The sequence below is a fragment of the Dermacentor silvarum genome, chromosome 2, assembly GCF_013339745.2.
Source record: "Dermacentor silvarum isolate Dsil-2018 chromosome 2, BIME_Dsil_1.4, whole genome shotgun sequence".
NCBI classification, from domain to species: Eukaryota; Metazoa; Arthropoda; class Arachnida; order Ixodida; family Ixodidae; genus Dermacentor; species Dermacentor silvarum.
This window is the reverse complement of record NC_051155.1, coordinates 178,937,088-178,954,972: the sequence shown is the minus strand read 5'-3', so window position 1 is coordinate 178,954,972 and position 17,885 is coordinate 178,937,088. Positions and strand designations below refer to the sequence as shown.

At 43.7% G+C, this 17,885-nt stretch overlaps 1 protein-coding gene across 2 annotated transcripts in view; it reads left to right on the top strand.

Annotated features, from left to right (window-relative positions):
• The window catches only part of LOC119442214 (furin-like), a 70,090-nt gene that overhangs the window by 28,772 nt on the left and 23,433 nt on the right, over positions 1–17,885 (top strand). For both annotated transcript variants that reach the window (XM_037707001.2, XM_049661964.1), the window contains exons 13-16: positions 6,193–6,465; positions 7,552–7,741; positions 12,801–12,960; positions 16,165–16,317. In XM_037707001.2, coding sequence (XP_037562929.1) covers positions 6,193–6,465; positions 7,552–7,741; positions 12,801–12,960; positions 16,165–16,317 — 776 coding nt within the window. The remainder of the gene's footprint in view (positions 1–6,192; positions 6,466–7,551; positions 7,742–12,800; positions 12,961–16,164; positions 16,318–17,885) is intronic.

Genomic DNA, 17,885 nt, shown 5'->3' with positions numbered 1-17,885 from the left:
TCATTTCATACTCTTTATAGTCGAACTCTATTATAACAATACCGGTTTTGACAATACAGTGGAATCTCGATGATACGATCACGGCTAATACGAATTTCCGGATGATGCGAATTTTTCTGTGGTCCCGGCCAAGCCCCATTACTTTGAAACGTGCTAGAGAACGATTGTTATGAGTAGATTTTCGACCCGCGTCGATTGATACGAATAAACGCCGCCCCACCGATGGCCGCGAATGAGAACAGTGCGCAGCCACGTGCTTTCTCCCTTTCTCTTTTGGTGCGGAGGCGTGGATGCAGCGCCGGACAGCGCGGAGGCCGCGACTGGGCACGAAGAGTTTGAAGCGGTGGCGCTTTTGTTGCTTTTGTGCTTTTCCTCCTTTTCCACGTGTCATAGGACAGAGTAGCTGCTGTGCTTCAGGCCGCGTTCTTTGTGTTTGCACCATTTTGCCTAGTCGCAGCGAGCTATGTCTACCGAGATACGATCTCGGCGGATTCGCGTGGCCGTACGCCGAGGCACGGGAGCCTCCGTTGGCGCATCTTTCGTCGACCGCGTTATCGGTGCCGATGGCACAGGGTGATTGTCGGTTTCGCTGCTGGAGTCGCACGGCATGTAATCTGCGGTGCAAGGTAGCGCGGCACGTTCAGTCGGGTGCTCCTCCACTTCTCCCGCTAATCGCTGTATTTTTCTTGCCTTAGGAGGCTTGCGCTTCCATATTCTGAAGGCGTGCTTCGTCCAAAATTTCTTCTCCAACGAGCGACGATCCATCACTAACCTGCGAGCTCTCAGTAATCCGAACTCTGCGTGGCAAATGAAGACACCGGCGTGGTTTACGAAGCAGACAACTGCGGTTGCCATCTTGTAACCTGCCACAGCAGCAACCAATGGAGAGACGCCTTTTAGCACGGCAGCCAATCGGAGGCTCGCTTTCATCGGAGGGCCCGTGTGACTACCTATCGCAGACCCGTGCTTCTTTTGTGTTTGTGCATTTGTTACAAGATGTCGACGACTGACGAATTAAGAAGCGGAACGGCGAAACTTTGAGCTTTCGAACGATACCAAGATGGCGGCGCTTGGTGGCGGGAAATGCGAGATATGTCTCCGTGAACTGCGGTGTTTTTGCGAGATTTAAAGCTGTTTTCTCGCCCTGCACACTGATGAATTAATCTTTTTTGGCCACTTTTAGTGCGTTTTCAGCCAAATCATTTTGATATAGCGTAGATTGGGAGTTGCAGATACCGAAACGCGTGGTTTTCAAAAATTGATTTTTCTCGCGATTTTTGCGATCTGATCCCCACGTCCCCCCTTAATTTAGCTAGTTTTAATTGTGTTTCGATGATACGAATTTCAGCTAATACGAATATTTTTCGTGACCCTGTGAGATTCGTATCATCGAGATTCCACTCTATATTGGGATACAACAATAAGCAGCCATGGCACCGTGAACTTTTATGTGTGCTCTATCCTAAATAGAAACTGCTTACTACAATGTTTCCATGCTGCATTATTGGTTATACCAATTAAATCTGGCTACTGGGTGTCTGTGCCAAAAAAAAAGGAATTTGAAATCCTGGAAAAGAAGAAAAAAATGAGCCATCGCAACCGCTGAAACTACTTTCACGGGAACTAAGTCACAGCCCGACATGGTTCAACACAGAACAGCACACATATTAATATAAAGTCAGCTCATACATATCGCCATCTGTATAACCACTACAAATGTGCCAGCTGCTGGTTCTGTTCTCTACAGAATTACACAGCAAAACAACAAATGCTACTTAAACATTCCCACTGGAACAAATACATATGACTTCAAGCACAATGCCTGATTTCTCTAATCCTTTGAGGGTAAACTTTTTTCGCTAAATGTGACCCCCAGGGTTGATTTTTCTTATTCCAGATTTAAAATCTTCAGACTGACCTACAGTGGAATCTCGGTGATACAATTCTGCATGATACGTTTTTTCGGGATAATACATTTTTTGTGCTTCTCCCAGCCAATGTCTTAAAGGAGCAATGTATTTAGATAATACGATTTTCAGATGACGCATTTTATTTTCCGGTTCCTATGAAGCTCGTATGAACAAGATTCCACTGTATTTTGAAGAAAAAAAAAAATGCCGCAATTTTTTTTAAAGGACCATCAAGTGACAAGAAAATATTTTCCATGCGTAAACATGCATTGTTTATTCTTGAAAACAGATGTGCCTCCATAAATACTTATAATAAGAATAAAAAAGTAGATACACCGAAATAGATATATTCTGATTCGGGGGGGGGGGGGGGGGGGCACTTGGTCAGTAGTTCGCATCGGATGAAGTGCCACCTGATTCACTTGTAACAGAGGAACCAGCGCACACGCCCATAGCGTAATTGAACTGCATATATGAGCACAGGCAAGAAAAACCAAAAGAGTCTGAAGATGCTGCTGCAAATATACGGCATTGACCATTTGGGCCTTGTTCGTGGCGGCATATATTTGCGGCATTGACCCTCAGAGGGTTTAATTAAAGCGAGTAGCCTTGTTTGCCCGTATTTGTACTCGGAGTTTCTCTGCTAAGGGCAACATCTCTCATGCAACCGAGTTGCAGGGCACGTTCGTCGGTGAAAACCAACTAGCTCTTTGAGAGGCACATGCTGTTTGCATGAGATCCTTGTGGCATCTGAAGGTTTAGAGGCTGTGGTTGAGGGAGGTACTGTGTCGCGTTTCTTTGCCACCCAAGCTTACGGTTACGGGTTGCGCTCTTCGCCGAAGTTTGTTGCACATCTCTTGTCAAGTCTTGCCGGCTCAACACAACTTTGCTTAGACCAACTCTCGCAGTGCATGAGATCTGCATAACTTTAAAGTGAATGGTTACGGGAGTATCTGGAGTATATCTTTTTGCATTCTTGTCCATGCTCTTGAAACATACTCTTCATCCATGGGTAATAAACATTTCAATGACATATCCTCCTGAGACCCGAACACAACTATGGGACGTAATGGCTCTTTAAGGTGGTTTTTATTGTCTACTGTTATGTTATGAACTTGAAAACCAATTTTTGAAATTTAGATACCACGGTTGGATGCCAAAAGCTGCTTCTCCATACGTGAAAAAAATAACTATCTCCATCATCTCCTCATGTTTGCTATGGTAAAAACTGCATTTCATTGCTTCAATGCAGAGATGAAGATGAAGCTATGTCTAGTACATTTACATGTTGCTGCTGCGGCCGGTATTTTAATGCAATCTCAGTGATTTTGAAACGCACCTCAAGGTTGCTTTTGGCCGTCTGGGACAACGCCGAGGTCTAGGTCAACTGCGGGTGAAATTTCTCGAAAGCGGATGACAAGAATATGAGTAAACCACTTCTTCACAGTTACACATGCATCGTGCTTCATACCGAGAATGAGAATTTTGCATAACCACTTCCGAGTAAATTTAAAAAACACAATTGAAGGCAATGTGCAATGTATTGATTGTACAAGGGGTCTTAGGAGGATATACTTGCAAACCTACTTGTGATTACTTTCACTGTTGTTATGGCACTCGGTAACGACAGCTTCTGGGGTAACTTAGTAGTTGGGTTCAAAAATTGAATAGATTAAAAATTTTTTTTTCTCTAGTGATCCTTATGTGTTTGTGATGGGGCTAAAAAATTTGTATGGAGGCTTTCCATGCACACTTAAATAGATTGACATTAGCATTGTTAAGACTGCAGTTGAAGCCCTGTTGAAGGTGAGAGCTGTATACCAGGGTTGGCAACTTTTGTCTGGTCTCGCTGTTTTTGCACTATTCCCACTGTACGCTTACCTTCTACGGTGCACTGATTGAAGGGTTCAGTGTGGCCTGCAAAATGAATTTCACACGAGGTCTACTGTTTTGCTCGTCTCATTTGCCACTGGATAAGAACAGACACTGGAATGGGAGAAATGTTGAAGGTAGAACTTGGAGTTCCCGCAGATACAACATCATGGGCTCTTATTCAGGATTTTCTTGTACAGAATGCAAGAAAGTGTCCAGTGGACAAATGGGAAGGAGTAACTGGGTGGCACAAGAGAGTGCTCAATGCATTTGGCTTTCGGTGGCAGTGTGCTCCATGATCACTATTCTGATTTTCCTGGCACGTGAGTGGTCTGTGACATTATGTGATCATCAGCTGCAATCAGTGACATAGTTTATAGCCCATGAAGCATTGCTGTGAATTGTGCGTTTTGGACTGCTTGTGTTAAATAATGATGTATAATTATGTCATCCTGAAGCAGTTGAGGCCTCACACTGTTGTTACTGTGGTCTCAGCAACCTGTTAAGGTGAAATGTGGGTTCTAAAATTAGTTTTCTTAATTTTGGTATGAATTGGATTATATTTAACAGTATTCTTCAGTTATTTCTCCTGATTGCAAATATCTAATTAGATTTTGTATATCTGCATTAGAACAAAATATACAACATTTTAAATACAGAAATTCAGTCGATTGTGCGAGAATTGGCAGTGTGAAAATCAGTCGAGTGCGCAAGAATCAGTACACCAAACGGCGTGCTAGACCAATAGGAGCCAGGGGCGCGGGGGGTGTGCGCGCTTTGGCCAATCAGCTGCACGGATGCATCCTTCAGAAATGACGCAATAGCGTCGGTTTCCCCTCGCTGACTCCATTTTAAAATGGCACAAAATGCGCACAAAGAAAACAGCTTCCAAACAAGCCCAAGATGTTGGCCGCCATCCACCGCATTCGCAAATGGTGACGGCGTGAAGTTCAAACATTTTTGGCCAATTTTCGCTAATTTCAAGTCCACCCTGGCCCGTATAAGTGCAATTTTTTCTATTTTCTAATTAAATTTACCTCTATATTTCACGAGGGGATTTCGCGTGTATAAATGTAGCAAAAATGCACTTTTCGAAAAATGTACTTTTTGCGATTTCTTGCCATTTCAAGATCTGCGTCTCCTCTTAAAGCAAGATGCAAAAATTTTGCATTGATGTTTTTTAAAAGTTGTTACACTCACATTGACGCAAAGTTATCTTAAGAGGATTATCAGGCATGTGTCTTCTGCGTTCACCTTCTTTGAGCTTCAGATCAAAAGAATAATGTCTTGGCTTTTCTTCTGCCTCCTTGTCTTTCTTTTTTTTATTGCGATAGCAATTATATGGACACTTCAACCGGATTTCTGCCGTCGGCGTCGCCGTCGCCGTGAGGTTCCGTATAGATAAAATCTTCACCGCGCGCCGTATGCCCGAGCGGAAGCGTGCTGGGACGCGCGCTATCACGGAGAGCGAACGCACTCAATCTCCCACGCGCAAGCAACGAAGCGGGAAGCCAGCGCCGGAGGGAGCGGGGGGGGGGGGGGGGCACTTCTACTGTGCCAACAACCGCGCTCGTCGCTCGACCGCACGGTCTCTTATCTCTTCCACGCGCAAGCAAGGGCAAGCAAGGAAGCGGGAAGCCAGCGCCGGAGGGAGCGGGGGGGGGGGGGGGGGGCACTTTTCCTCTGCCAACAGCCGCGCTCGTCGCTCGCCGCACCGTCTCTTATCTCCACACGGCTCTGACCTTTATGCACTGTGCGTTCGCCGCTCAGTTTCTGTTGAAGCGATAGACCGCACGTACCTTCGCCCGCTGCTGCGGCGTATATATGCGCTTGCTGCCAGCGTTTTCACAGTCGTTGTCTGCAGTCATTCAGTGTGATCTAGTCATGTTTGTTTGTGCGCGCTCACACCACGCTTGTTCATTCAGTTAGTAATAGTCGGGTCACATTTTCCAACGCACGCTACACATGTAATGCTGCCCGGATCGGCAGTGCAGCGCTACAGGTGTGTCCCTTCGCACGCGCGCTGCCCACGGGAAGCGCTTCTCATCAACACCACCGTTTCACACGCGCCTTCTCGTGGTCATCGAGTCTCTCTTCATGTCGGTCTACTTACGCCGCAGCACACCTGCTTACTTAATCAGCTCATGTTTACTACAATTCATATTGCTACCAAAGCCGCTCACCTTACTTCGTATGACATTGCTGTGTTGCTATCGCATTCATTGCTTCGCCCTTAGGGTGAAACTGTGACATTTTTTTTTTTTGTCCATTCTCTCCCTAAAGCAAGAAAGTATTTTTGCCCTTGTGTTGGCAGTCACCAGCCAACAGGCTTGTTTTGTGCCTCTCCATCCCCCCCCCCCCTCTTTCTTTTAAAGTTGTGTGCAAGTGTGTGTTGCTCATTTTCACACAGGAGGACACCTTCAACAACTGGCCCTTTATGTCAGTACACTTCTGGGGTGAACCAGCACCTGGCACTTGGCGTCTTATCATCACCAGTGACGGGCCACGCCGCTCGCTGTTCCCAGGCAAGCTCAAGCACTGGTACCTCATCTTCTATGGCACCGACACTGACCCCATCAAGTTGCGTCCACGGCCACACAGCTCGTACATCATCCGAGACACAGGGGCAGCCCAGGCAAGCAGCAGCCGCCTGGCGCGCAACCCATGTGACACGGGAGAACAGGTACCCCACTGAGTTTCACCTTTTACAAGTTGCCTCTTAATCGATGGTAACGAAGGTGATGATGCCACAATATGTGTCATAGTCGACACACTTTGTCCACATCCAGGAAGTTAATTCATTACAGGATGCAGTCATGAGTTTTCCAAGGAATGGGAGCTAAGTTTTGTAGTCTCGGGTTCTCTCAAGCTGCCTTTGTGCACAAGGCTTAGGCTTGACGGCCAACTCTCTTTTGCTTGCCTTGTACGGTTGAGCTTCGGTGGTACCAGGACAAGCAGGAATACGACAGCACACAATAGAATAACAAGCACAACAATGTTTATTGCTCCAGAGGATTCCGTGGAAGCAGGCTAGTTATGATTACGTTTGCCGGGGTTGTTAGTGGGGCAATCAATAGCACGGTGCAACAAAGGAGGGGAACAATCTGTTTACCTGAGCTCCTTCCTTCGTCGTGGCTCGCAGTCTTCTCTCCTTTACCGATGTTCGTGGGCCGCACCGATCTCGACTGCCCCGCCTTGTTCTTGGCTCGGTCAAATGAGCATGGGGCTCTGCGTACACGTCACCGCTATGTTTGTAACCAGTTTCCAAGAGGGTCACACCACTGCACAAAAAGCCATCTGGCTCCCCGCACGGGAAGAGGGGAAAAAGGCATCTGCTGTCCTCACTTCCGTGGCGCGCATAAGGATGCGGGAAGATATGAACCTTCATATTTGTTCTGTGAATTCAAAAATATATAAAAAAGGTTCACATGGTTTTGCCACATGGCAGTGAGAACAACAAAGTGGAAGTGTCAAGCCCACTTTATGCAGTAAGAGCAATCCAGAGATTTGATTCAATCCTAAACCACAATTTACAGGACTGCTGCCTCCTTGACAACATTCAACCCACTTGATATATTTGGACATTGCATTTAAAAAAATGACATTGTTGAACTTGCAAGGCACCTGCTGTACTAATCATTCTCTCCAAGTATCATGATTTTCAAATTTATTTGTGCTAAGCATTTTGTGAAGAGGTGAAACAAATCTTATTATTCACTGATGTCTTCACATGATATGTTCATTGTTCCTTTCATGCCATCTCAAACAGGGTGATTGTGTGGAAACATGCCCCCTGGGAAAGTTCGTGAGCCGAGAAAGCTTCACATGCGAGAACTGTCATGACAGCTGTGCATCATGCTATGGCCCAACTGAGAGCAACTGCCTCTCCTGCCCCCCAGGAAGGCACCTGACATCCGAGGGTTCTTGCTGGCATGAGTGCCCTGACGGAACATACGCAGGTGAGAAATCAACAGTCCTGACGTGGCTTAACAAAGCTGTAGAGAAGGCTAGTTGGAGAAAGATTTGAGGTTTTCAGCTATGGGTGACACTTTTTGAGCAAAATACAGACAGACAGGTGGCAACTGCAATGTCAACTGTTTATTCTCTGAAAAACAAGTAGCACAGCCAATAAGTACTGCTTTCCTTCGTCTTACCTACCCCACAAGTTAAACTGACTGTCTTTGCTCAGGAGGCAAAGACAGTCAAACTGCTTCCATGAAGATTAGTGAAAATAAAAGTGCTTTACCGAACAATAAAATGCTTGATATGCTTCATGTAGTGTGCATTGGCTTTAATTGTCTTTCAGTCCTTCATTCAAACATAAGTGCATATTTGAAGTTGCCAGGTGTTGCAGAAAATTGTGTCTTGAGGTATTACACTTCAATTCACTGCATCAACATTCAGAGTTCGAAACTTTTGGTATTAACTGTAGCAAGTGCAGTGACCCGCCAATTTCTTAGACATGGAGAGGATTGCGAAAATGTCCACCTATAGTTGCGCAGCCTGACAAAATAAACCATGGGGAATTCTCTGCTGAATTTTTTTGTCACAAGGGCTGGCAAACGGGGTGGGGGGGGGGAGGCTTTTTTACTCCCCCTGCACTTCCGTGCTATAATGCCTGCTTGAAGTAAAGTGAAGGTCATGCTTTTGGCATTTGCCTACTCTGCAGTTGAATGTGTATATCATGCATCTAAATGTAAGTTTTGGTCAGTTTGCACAAGCGTTCCACTAAGTCAATGCATGGATGAGCCTGGTAGGAGCTAAGTATTTGGGATTATTGTCGACTGGTCGCTGATAAGCAGGCACGTCACTTGTGATACACTGTCACCATTCCAGTGCATGTACGTGATTTCCAGCTCGGTTACAATTGACTGCTGGTAGTGAACAGACATGGGCACTCTCACAAGGGCCTTCCTCACCCTCATCTGCCCTCACATGGTGGAAGTGAGGGTGAGGTGAGGATCTCTTTCGGGAAGATTGGTAAGGCTGAGGTGAGGTAAGGCAGACATTGTGAGGTGAGGGCGAGGGAGGGTGCGGTGACGATGTGAGGTTAAGTGAGGAAAAGGCGATTCATATTGTTGAAGTATATAAAAGTCAATCAGGTTGTATGCATGGTTGGTTTAAAGCCTAAAGTTTTGAAGTGTGCTGGCAGGAAGTCTCTAGCACAGAGATATGTCAAAGCCCACTTTTAACTGACTAAAGTCGTAAATGGCTGTTGATGTTAGCTGTAGCTAAACCTATTGAAAGCTGTAGCTATGAGAGCAGGAGTGATGGCGACCTTTTGGCGTCACTCTGAGATTTTTCTTTTTTCGCTGATCACCACCGGTCAGCACACTCCTTTATCCGAAGTAAACACCCTGGAATTTACCTTTTCTTGCTCTAATTAAACGGAAAAAAAATTGAGTTTGAAGATTTTCGGGCACTGATAGTGTTTGTTGACATATAAACTAAGGGAAACATCAAGATGAAGAAAAAACATTTAGGTAATATAGCTAGAGCTCGTCTACAGTACAACCAAAACTTGTTTGTTTTACAGTCGAGCGACTTTATTTACAGTAAACATTCAGCTTAAGTGTTTTAGCTCAACCACCGCAATGTCGAGGTGTTGCACTGATTCTCAAGAATAAGCACAGCACCACAACTGCAATTTTCCCTTCCCCTTCATGAACGTACACCTCCACTTTGACCTGCATCTTTCACTGAGCAGAGGTAGCGAAAGTTGGCGCCACTGTGTCCCGACTACTGGTGTCGCCGTTTCACCCCCACCCCCCCCTCCCACCTTCTTCATGTATTTCCTCTGCTTGGCATTAAGCAGGCTTGATAGGGAAGTGGGGGAAGGATCACTGCAAGGCGCGAAGCATCCAGGCACTTGCAAGTGTAGTGCATGCTGTGTAAGCATTCCCTTTCTCTCCTGCAGCCAAGGTCGAACAAGGCACGCTGTGGGCTGTGTTGTTGCGATAAGAGAGCAAGTCTGACGCTGTCAGAGTTTCTCCAGTTTAGTAGGTTTCATCAGCGCATTTACCATTCCCATTCAGCGTTCGTTTGAGCCCTCCCCTGTTTTTCTTGGGTTCTTGAAGCTTTGTGCGGATTCCTAATAAAAATTATTGCATTTGCGTCATGTGGTGAAGGCCTATTTCCCATGAGCCCTTTTTTTATGCTTTTATTACTATGCTTCAAAGATGATAACGTGAAGCTCCCTCGTAGATATTTTCCATCCTCCGTGTTTGATGCTCGTGTTCAGCGCATATTGGCAGCAAACATGGTTGTTGGCTGTGTCACTGCTGGAATTGCGCATCTGCACTTAGGTACAAATATAGTGTCATAGATGAAACTACGTTTGATTTCGTGGACCAAACAGGACTTAAGAAATTCTCAGCGCCTAGTGTTATGTTCGACACCTCAAAAACCAGTACAGCAAGCTGGACCTCCTGCAGTTCTATAGTAAATTGTGGACAAATGGCATCACGTATAGTCAAGCTTCTTTGTGTACATTTCCAGCAGGAAAAATTTTTGTTTACGAGGCAAGCCTTCATTTAGTACAGTGCTAGGAAGAAATAACTGTGATCTATCCCAATCTGCCAAAAATGCACATGCACTACAGAAACAAAAGCGTGTGTGCACTGCATGCACGCAAGCATGCACAAACAAATAAGAATTTGCCTATTATTTAAAGACCCCTTTTGCTCTTTTATCTTTATGAGGAATAAATCCAGCACGGCCAAGGTCGAGCGTCAGACATATTTGGTTCTTACAAGACATTGTGATGAACAAGAAATAAGTAATTTTCTTGTATGTTAGTGACTATTGTGCATACTCTTTTCTAAATTATTAATGCTTGTAATCTCTCTGCATTCCCTATGTATTAGCCTGGTATGAAGGTAATTTTGTCATTGATATGTTCATTCCAAAGAAAGTCTGAGTTCGTGAGATTTGTGGGCCAAGAATACCTTTCTGGGTCTGATTGAGTGAGTCCGAGTGAACCCAGCCGAGTACAATTTTGCTGAGTTTGAGTCTGAGTCATCCTGGCTGATGGCTGGCTGAGTAGAATTTTCGTGAGTCTGAGTGAGCCTGGCTGATTAAAGTTCTGGTGAGTCTGAGTCCGAGTGAGCCCGACTGAGTAGTATTTTCGTGAGTCTGAGTGAACCCGGCTGAGAATTTTGGTGTGTCTCAGTCCAAGTGAGGCCAGCTGAGTATAGATCTGGTGAGCTTGAATCCGAGTGAGCCTGGCTGAGTATATATAGTTCTGATGAGTCTGAGTGATCCGGCTGAGTAGAATTTCGGTGAGTCTGAGTCCGAGTGAGCTTTAAGTAAAAAGTATAATTTATGACTGAGCTCCGCTTATTTTGTTGACCTATGGTGAAGCACCTAAAACCAAAACAATGTGGCATGCTTTGACAATAGAAATGGCAATAGACAAGTAAACTAAACTTGTGGGTCGAGCAATTTGTTTATTTGAAATTGTAGAAAATGGAAGGTAAGATAAAAATGGTAGCCTTTTCATTGTGAGGGTGAGGGAGGGTGGATAGTTTTTTTGTAGGTGAAGACGAGGTGAATTTTTCAATGTGAGGTAGAGGTGAGAACGGTACTTGTGGCGTGAGGGTGAGGGAGGAAGACAAAAAATTAGGGCATTTGCCCACCTCTGGTAGTGAGGCAGAGCACAATGTGAACTGTGATATTAGCTTGTATGCTTGCTATCTTGAAGTTGGCCCACAAAGTTTCAACACAAATCTAACGTTTTTTAATGTCACTGTGGCATGAAGTGCAGCCCCCATCACTAATCAGGTTTAGGTTCTATTACAGTTCTATTGTAGGATAGGCCACTTTCAGCTTGCTTTATGGCTGCCTCACTTCAAACACATCATTTTATCATTAACTTTGTCACACCAGACAGCGAGTTGGGGACTTAAGGTTAGGGTTCAGACATCTTCCACGTACTGCTGTTTGCATGAAGACACCTGGGATAAAATTTACCCTGTGGTCAAGTGTACACAAGTAACGGTAAGTTGCTGCACAGTAAGCTGTCGATTGACAAAGGAGCCCAATGCTCTCACTCCACCTAAAATGCTTACAAATCAATCAAATGATACTCAATCAATCAGATACTTCAAAGGCTATTGAAGATAAAAATGGAAAAATACGCCCACTTCTCTGCAAATCGTAGCAAGAGAATTAACCACAGCAGAGCCGTCAAGCCTTATAACACACGTATTGATGTTTTTCGTTATTCTTTTTTTCCGGATGTAATTGAAATGTGGAATGCCTTACCTGATGCTGTTGTAGATCAGACAGATGTGCACAAATTTGAATGCTCGATTGATATTTTGCATCGTGGGCACCCAACCTGATGCTACGAAATGTTAAATTTGCTTGTTCTACTATTTTCCCTCCCTGTAACAACCCTCAAGCGAGGGTTAACAGTATCAATAAAGAAATGCTTGATGTGCTTCATGTAGTATGCATTTACCTTTGCACTCGACAACTTTCAGCGCAGCAGCTTACTGTCACCTGTGTTAAGCTTTTTATATGTAGGTAAAATGGTTTGTACAAACAGGCCCTGTACACATGAGATTTGTTCATTTAAACCATGTGTGTTATCCTGGAATTCAGGCATGGACACTGTCTCCTTAAAGAATGTTCAACTCGTTGCACAGCCATGCAGCTTTGAGATGTGGGTGCGCTCTGCGTCATTTTTATTAGCCTGTCTGTGTGTTGACTTGCATGGTAGCAATAGGAGATTAAAGATTAAAAGGCCAAGAGAACTTTGCATCAGTGTTCCATCTGCTTCTCAATCAGTTGAGGAAATGTCCTCTTTAGGTGTGTCTGAACATTGTGTGCCTTTTTCATTGTTTTAACCAATGCCTATTCTTGGTGGACAAGCAGTGGATTCTTCAAGTTGTCAGCGTGTCCCTTGTTTGTCTTGTTCCTCACCTTTGTACAAAGCCTAGTGGTTTATTTAAACCACTCAGAAAAAGGTAAACCTGTCTTGAACACTGTGCTTTTGTCTTCGTCCTTTTTCAGACTCGGGTTTACGACTGTGTGCAGAGTGCGACTTGAGCTGTTCAAAGTGTGTGAACTCATCATCAAACTGCACGGAGTGCCAGAAAAATTACTTCAGATTGGGCAACACGTGTGTCGGCTCTTGTCCGAACGGGACATACTCGTCCCCAAGAGAGAGGATGTGAGCATACTTCATTTATTGCAAGCAGCAAGCGTTTTTAATAATACAATGCTAGCAATCGGGAGGATTAGTAAAGTATTAGCAGTAGAATTAATCTTGGTGACTCCAGAAAGTATTAAATCCTTCCTTTTTGGTGACAGTACTTTATTGTTTCTTTATTGTTTCTTTATTGATCCCATCCTTGTAAGGCTTTTGCTTGATGGGCCATGTTAGTGTTTGCTTTAACTTGTGATGGAATGTCTCGCAATTTACAACTGATTGAGAATTATTAGCTAATGCATGTGTGTGTGAGGATGTCAGGTTTGCCTTTCATCTCACAAGTGAGCATGTGTAGCCAAAAAGTGTGACAGGCCTATGTTAATACCGTGCATTACATTTATAGCAACACCACATGTAACGAATATGCCGCTTATAAAAATCATCCACATTACCAATGTCAGATTCTGCTTTTTACTATGCAAATGATTGAATTTTGATTGTGTGTCAGATATGGAAATCAAATTCTGCCTTTGGAGCAGATTATTTTTGTAACCAATTTGAAAGTGTCAATAGGGACAGAGGTATTCTTGAATAGTGCCTTGTAACTTGGTGTTATGCAGTTCAAATGACTGCTATCACTTGTATGATGTGACTGGGTGGGGTGCACATTTCATCAAGCTTAAGCTGCTGTAAAATAAAGCAAGGATTTTAGAATTTTGCTGCAAACAGCTATTATGAATGAGGAAATGGGCAGATCATATTCATTTGTTCATCATGCTTTGGCTACCACCAAGTGTCCACATTGATTGTGAGAGCTAAAGGTCGAATTGTGACAAAACTTTTCTGGGACATGAAGGGTTTTATGTATAAGATTCAGGCAAAATGGTGGAGATCTGGTTTAATTCTGGGAGTTGCAAGAACTTATCAAAATCAAATAACACTATTTGGGACATGAAAAAATTCTGAAAGAGCACAAAAAATTGGATCGGAAAGAAACTTTGAAGGAATTGTGTATAGGTACTCTGCAGAATATATTACAATCTATTTCCGTTACTTTGACCTTGACTGGGCCGACAAAAGTGATCCAACTATCCGGCGAGTGGAATTAAAGAACAGGCAGAAAAGGTGCCCGAAGGCACTGCCACTTCATTTGACAGTATTTGCCAGATTCTAAAGCCCTTCCAAAGTTAACATGCACCCAGATTTTATGTGTTAAAAGTAGAAAACTAATGTAGAAGTGACATTAGAGCTCCGAAAGAAGATAGAAATCTTATACGTACCTAATTTTCTAACAAGAAAAATGTAGCATGCCTCCTATTCTGGCCTTACGCCTTGGCTAACCACTTCACCGGTTATCTTGCAAAGTGTGCAGTTTTCATAAATGTCAAAAACACCTGAAGCAACATTGTTGCTGCTAGCTTAGCATGTATAATAATTTATGGTTTGAATGAGCTTTTTTAAAAAAATGAGAAAGTGGTCATCCTGTCAGCTGTGAGAATATTGTCGGCTTCCTACTTGAAAACTTCTCTCGCTATCTTGTGATAATAATAGCAATGACGTTGACTCTGAGGGTAGGCTGTTGCGACTGCCACATACGTGATCCAATTGCACTGTTTTGGCAATTTTCAAACCACTCTTTTGCAAAAGAATGTGTGCATTAGAAACGAGAAAATATTTAGTGAGCTCCTATTTAGTAAGCATTTAGTGAGCTCCTATTTTTGCCGGAATATCTTACTATGGCAGGCCAAAAATAAGTGTTTCCAGCAGGTTGTAATGTGTCTTCGACACATCCCTGGCATTACCAAGACAATGCTGCAGCCATTGTGGTCACGCTTGGGGTTAAATATTGGCTCAGGCACATTTGTTGTGACCAGTCAAGCTCAACTTATCCGGTGAGGGCCAATTTCAGGAATTGAATAACGGAAGTTTAGGCCCATATAAATCTATGGATGCCGGCAGGACCTTTGGTCTGGATCAGTTTAACAGAAAAATTGAATTAGCCAGAGTCTAATTAACGAAAGCGTACTGTAATGAAGTTGCAAAGATGTGGGGCGATTGGGAGCGCCGCAAGATTTATCAAATTTGCACTAATTGGAGTGCACTGCAGAGACCATAAAAACTGCAACACATACGTATGAAAAAAAATTTCGGCCAGGACTAAACTTCGCAAAGATACAGGGGGTATGCCAAGGCATTCATGTTGAACATTTCAAGTGTATGTAGCAGTTTTGGGACTAATAAGAAATTAAAAAAGTGCTGTTGTGAAGACTGAAACACCTTGCGCAGAAACGTGGAAATAATTTTATAATTGTCCCCGTGAAAAGGTGAATAAACATTTTGAGCTGAGACTTTGCGCAGCAATAGCCAATGTTAGTGTAGAAAATTGCTTTGCAGAATTTGAAATGCTTAAGCGCATCACTTAGAATGGGGTGCACCCACTCGCAGTGGTGGAGAAGAGATCATGTGAGCAGTGAGTATCACAGCAACAAGAGGAATGAAATACAGTGGGCAAGCAGCACGGTGCGTTATGGTAGCATGATCCTCTTCCCTGAATCCTTGAAGCCCTTGAAAATGTTCTGGTTTCGTGAATATTTATGTAATGCAACTGCGCTGTCTTAATGGTTTTAAGCATTGGGCTGCTGTCCTAGATTTCTAGACTGACAGAGGTTCGATCCCACCATTGGTCACGCATTTCTTTATTGTATTATAGGTGAACCATACCTACTATGGGGGTATTAACTGAAAAACTCAATGTTTGCAAGGCATACGTGAGTTAGTCACAGTGTGAAGAAATCGCAAGTTCATAAAAGATACAAGGAATAGAAATGTCAATTTGATAAATGAGTTTGCAAGGTCGCCTGTGCCGGACGCACACGCAGCTGTCCAGATGTCACAATCATCACAATCTGAGTATGCTATCACATACTTAGAAAGTTAGCAGTGCTAAGCTCTGGCCTAGTTTTTATGCTGTAACTCCATTGTTGGGCAAACACCAAGAAAAAGCTATGCCATCCTTCATCTTTACGCATGCAGTGCTGCTTGTCACTCTGTATCAGATCCTTTTAAGACACTTTTCCAGAACCTGCAAATAATTTTTTCCATAGGAATGTTGGCAACATGTTAGATGAATCTGCTAACCAAGCACAATGTTGTAACTCGGCAACTTGATATAAACGCTGTCTGAGCAGGGATGTTACAGCTGACTTTCTTGGTTATCGGTTTCAGATGTCGTCGTTGCCATGACACGTGCAGCACATGCCTTGGCCCCTTGCCTCAGGATTGTGTCACATGCCCTGAAGGGCTCTGGTCTCACAAAAAGCAGTGCTTCACGCACTGCCCTCCGAAATTCTACGGTGGCCCAGATGGCTTTTGCCGCAGGTTTGTAGGCCCTTTTGAATGTATTTCATCAAAGCAGTGTTTGATATCAAAGCCTGAGAGGTGCGACTTTTGACTGGCTTTTTTCAATGTGAGAGGGCATTTCTTTCACTGCCCTACCCCAGTTGGGTCTATCTATGTGGCCTCGGTATGATTTCTGTGCAAAAAGAATTAAGAAAATCTAGCCCCTGCAAGGAATTGAACCCGGGACTGCAATGTGGTAAGCAAATGCCTATCCTCGGCGCCACGCCACCAGTTGAGAGGGGGCACTCCATACACGAGACAGTAGAGCGAAAGAGTACTGCCACCATTGTGCTATCGCGGCATTGACGCGCGTGCCCGGCTCGCACGTGGAGGATTACAAGGTGCCCAGAGATGCACATTGCATGTGACCGTAAAAGCGACGAAGCCAAACAGGTGCACCGTCACGCTCTGCTCAGTTGGCTGTAATGGAAGTTGAATAAAGTATGTATTCTGTGTGAATGACTCTCGCATAACTTAGACAATCAGCATAGATGGGTTTTGCAAGAATCTTTTCCCTTACCCTTGAGTTCATGTAGGAAGCGTGAGTTTATTGGTATTGTTACGGCGCAACCAATGCTTTATATGATGTTTATGTGAAGGCTTTATATGACGACTATAGGGTTTGGCTTGGTTGCTTTTGCTGAGCTGCCTGTAAAATTTTTCGCTTGCTCTTTCTGTTTTGGGGGAGGAAGGGAGGGGAGGGATTGTTGGCATTTGAGTGTAAAACTTCACAAAACACCACATATTATTTTTGCTGCACTGAGTTTGATACCTCAAAATGCTTAGCTAAGTTCTGGAAACGTGCCACAAAGCTCGCAGTAGCTTTATTTATATGCCAGAGCAAGTTTTCTGTTATTGCTAGTTCAGCAATGCAAGTTCAAATTAATTAATAATACAGTAATTAGGATTTTGTTTGACTGACCCCCCCCCCCCCTTTTTTTCTTTCTTTCTTTTCTTTTTTTTCTTTCCATACGAATATACTGAAACAACACAGCAAGTTGGGCGAGTTAGTAGGTTAACATTTTTACGTATATGTGCAGCGCAACACAGACGAAGGACAAGGAATGGACGACACGAGCGCTGACTGACAACTGAGAGTTTATTGCTTTACAAATCGTAATAAACAGTTAGGTCACATGGTGTGTATCAGATAGGCAAGGTATGTAAATATACTCTCCACATCTAGAGATCGAGGTGAACAGGTTAAAAATTTTTGTTGTTGTGGAATGTAATTTAGGCTTCGTGGTGTTAACCCAAAAAATCTTGAATGTTTACCTATGTTTCGGCATTCATGACTCCTGTTTCATGGTCAGATATTTATGTGGCCTGGACTGGAGTCTATTCATATCCATAAATGTCCCAGTTGAGAAGAGCAACTCCAGAGCTATCAATATTGTTGCTTAACTCAGTATGCATTTACTGCGTCATTTTTCAGAGGCAGGCTGTAGGCACTTAATTTGTACAAGTTAAATTTTGTCACAAGCCTTATTATTGAATTTGCTGCTGTACTTTCAACTGTTTTTTTCTCTTTTCTCTCGCATCATTAC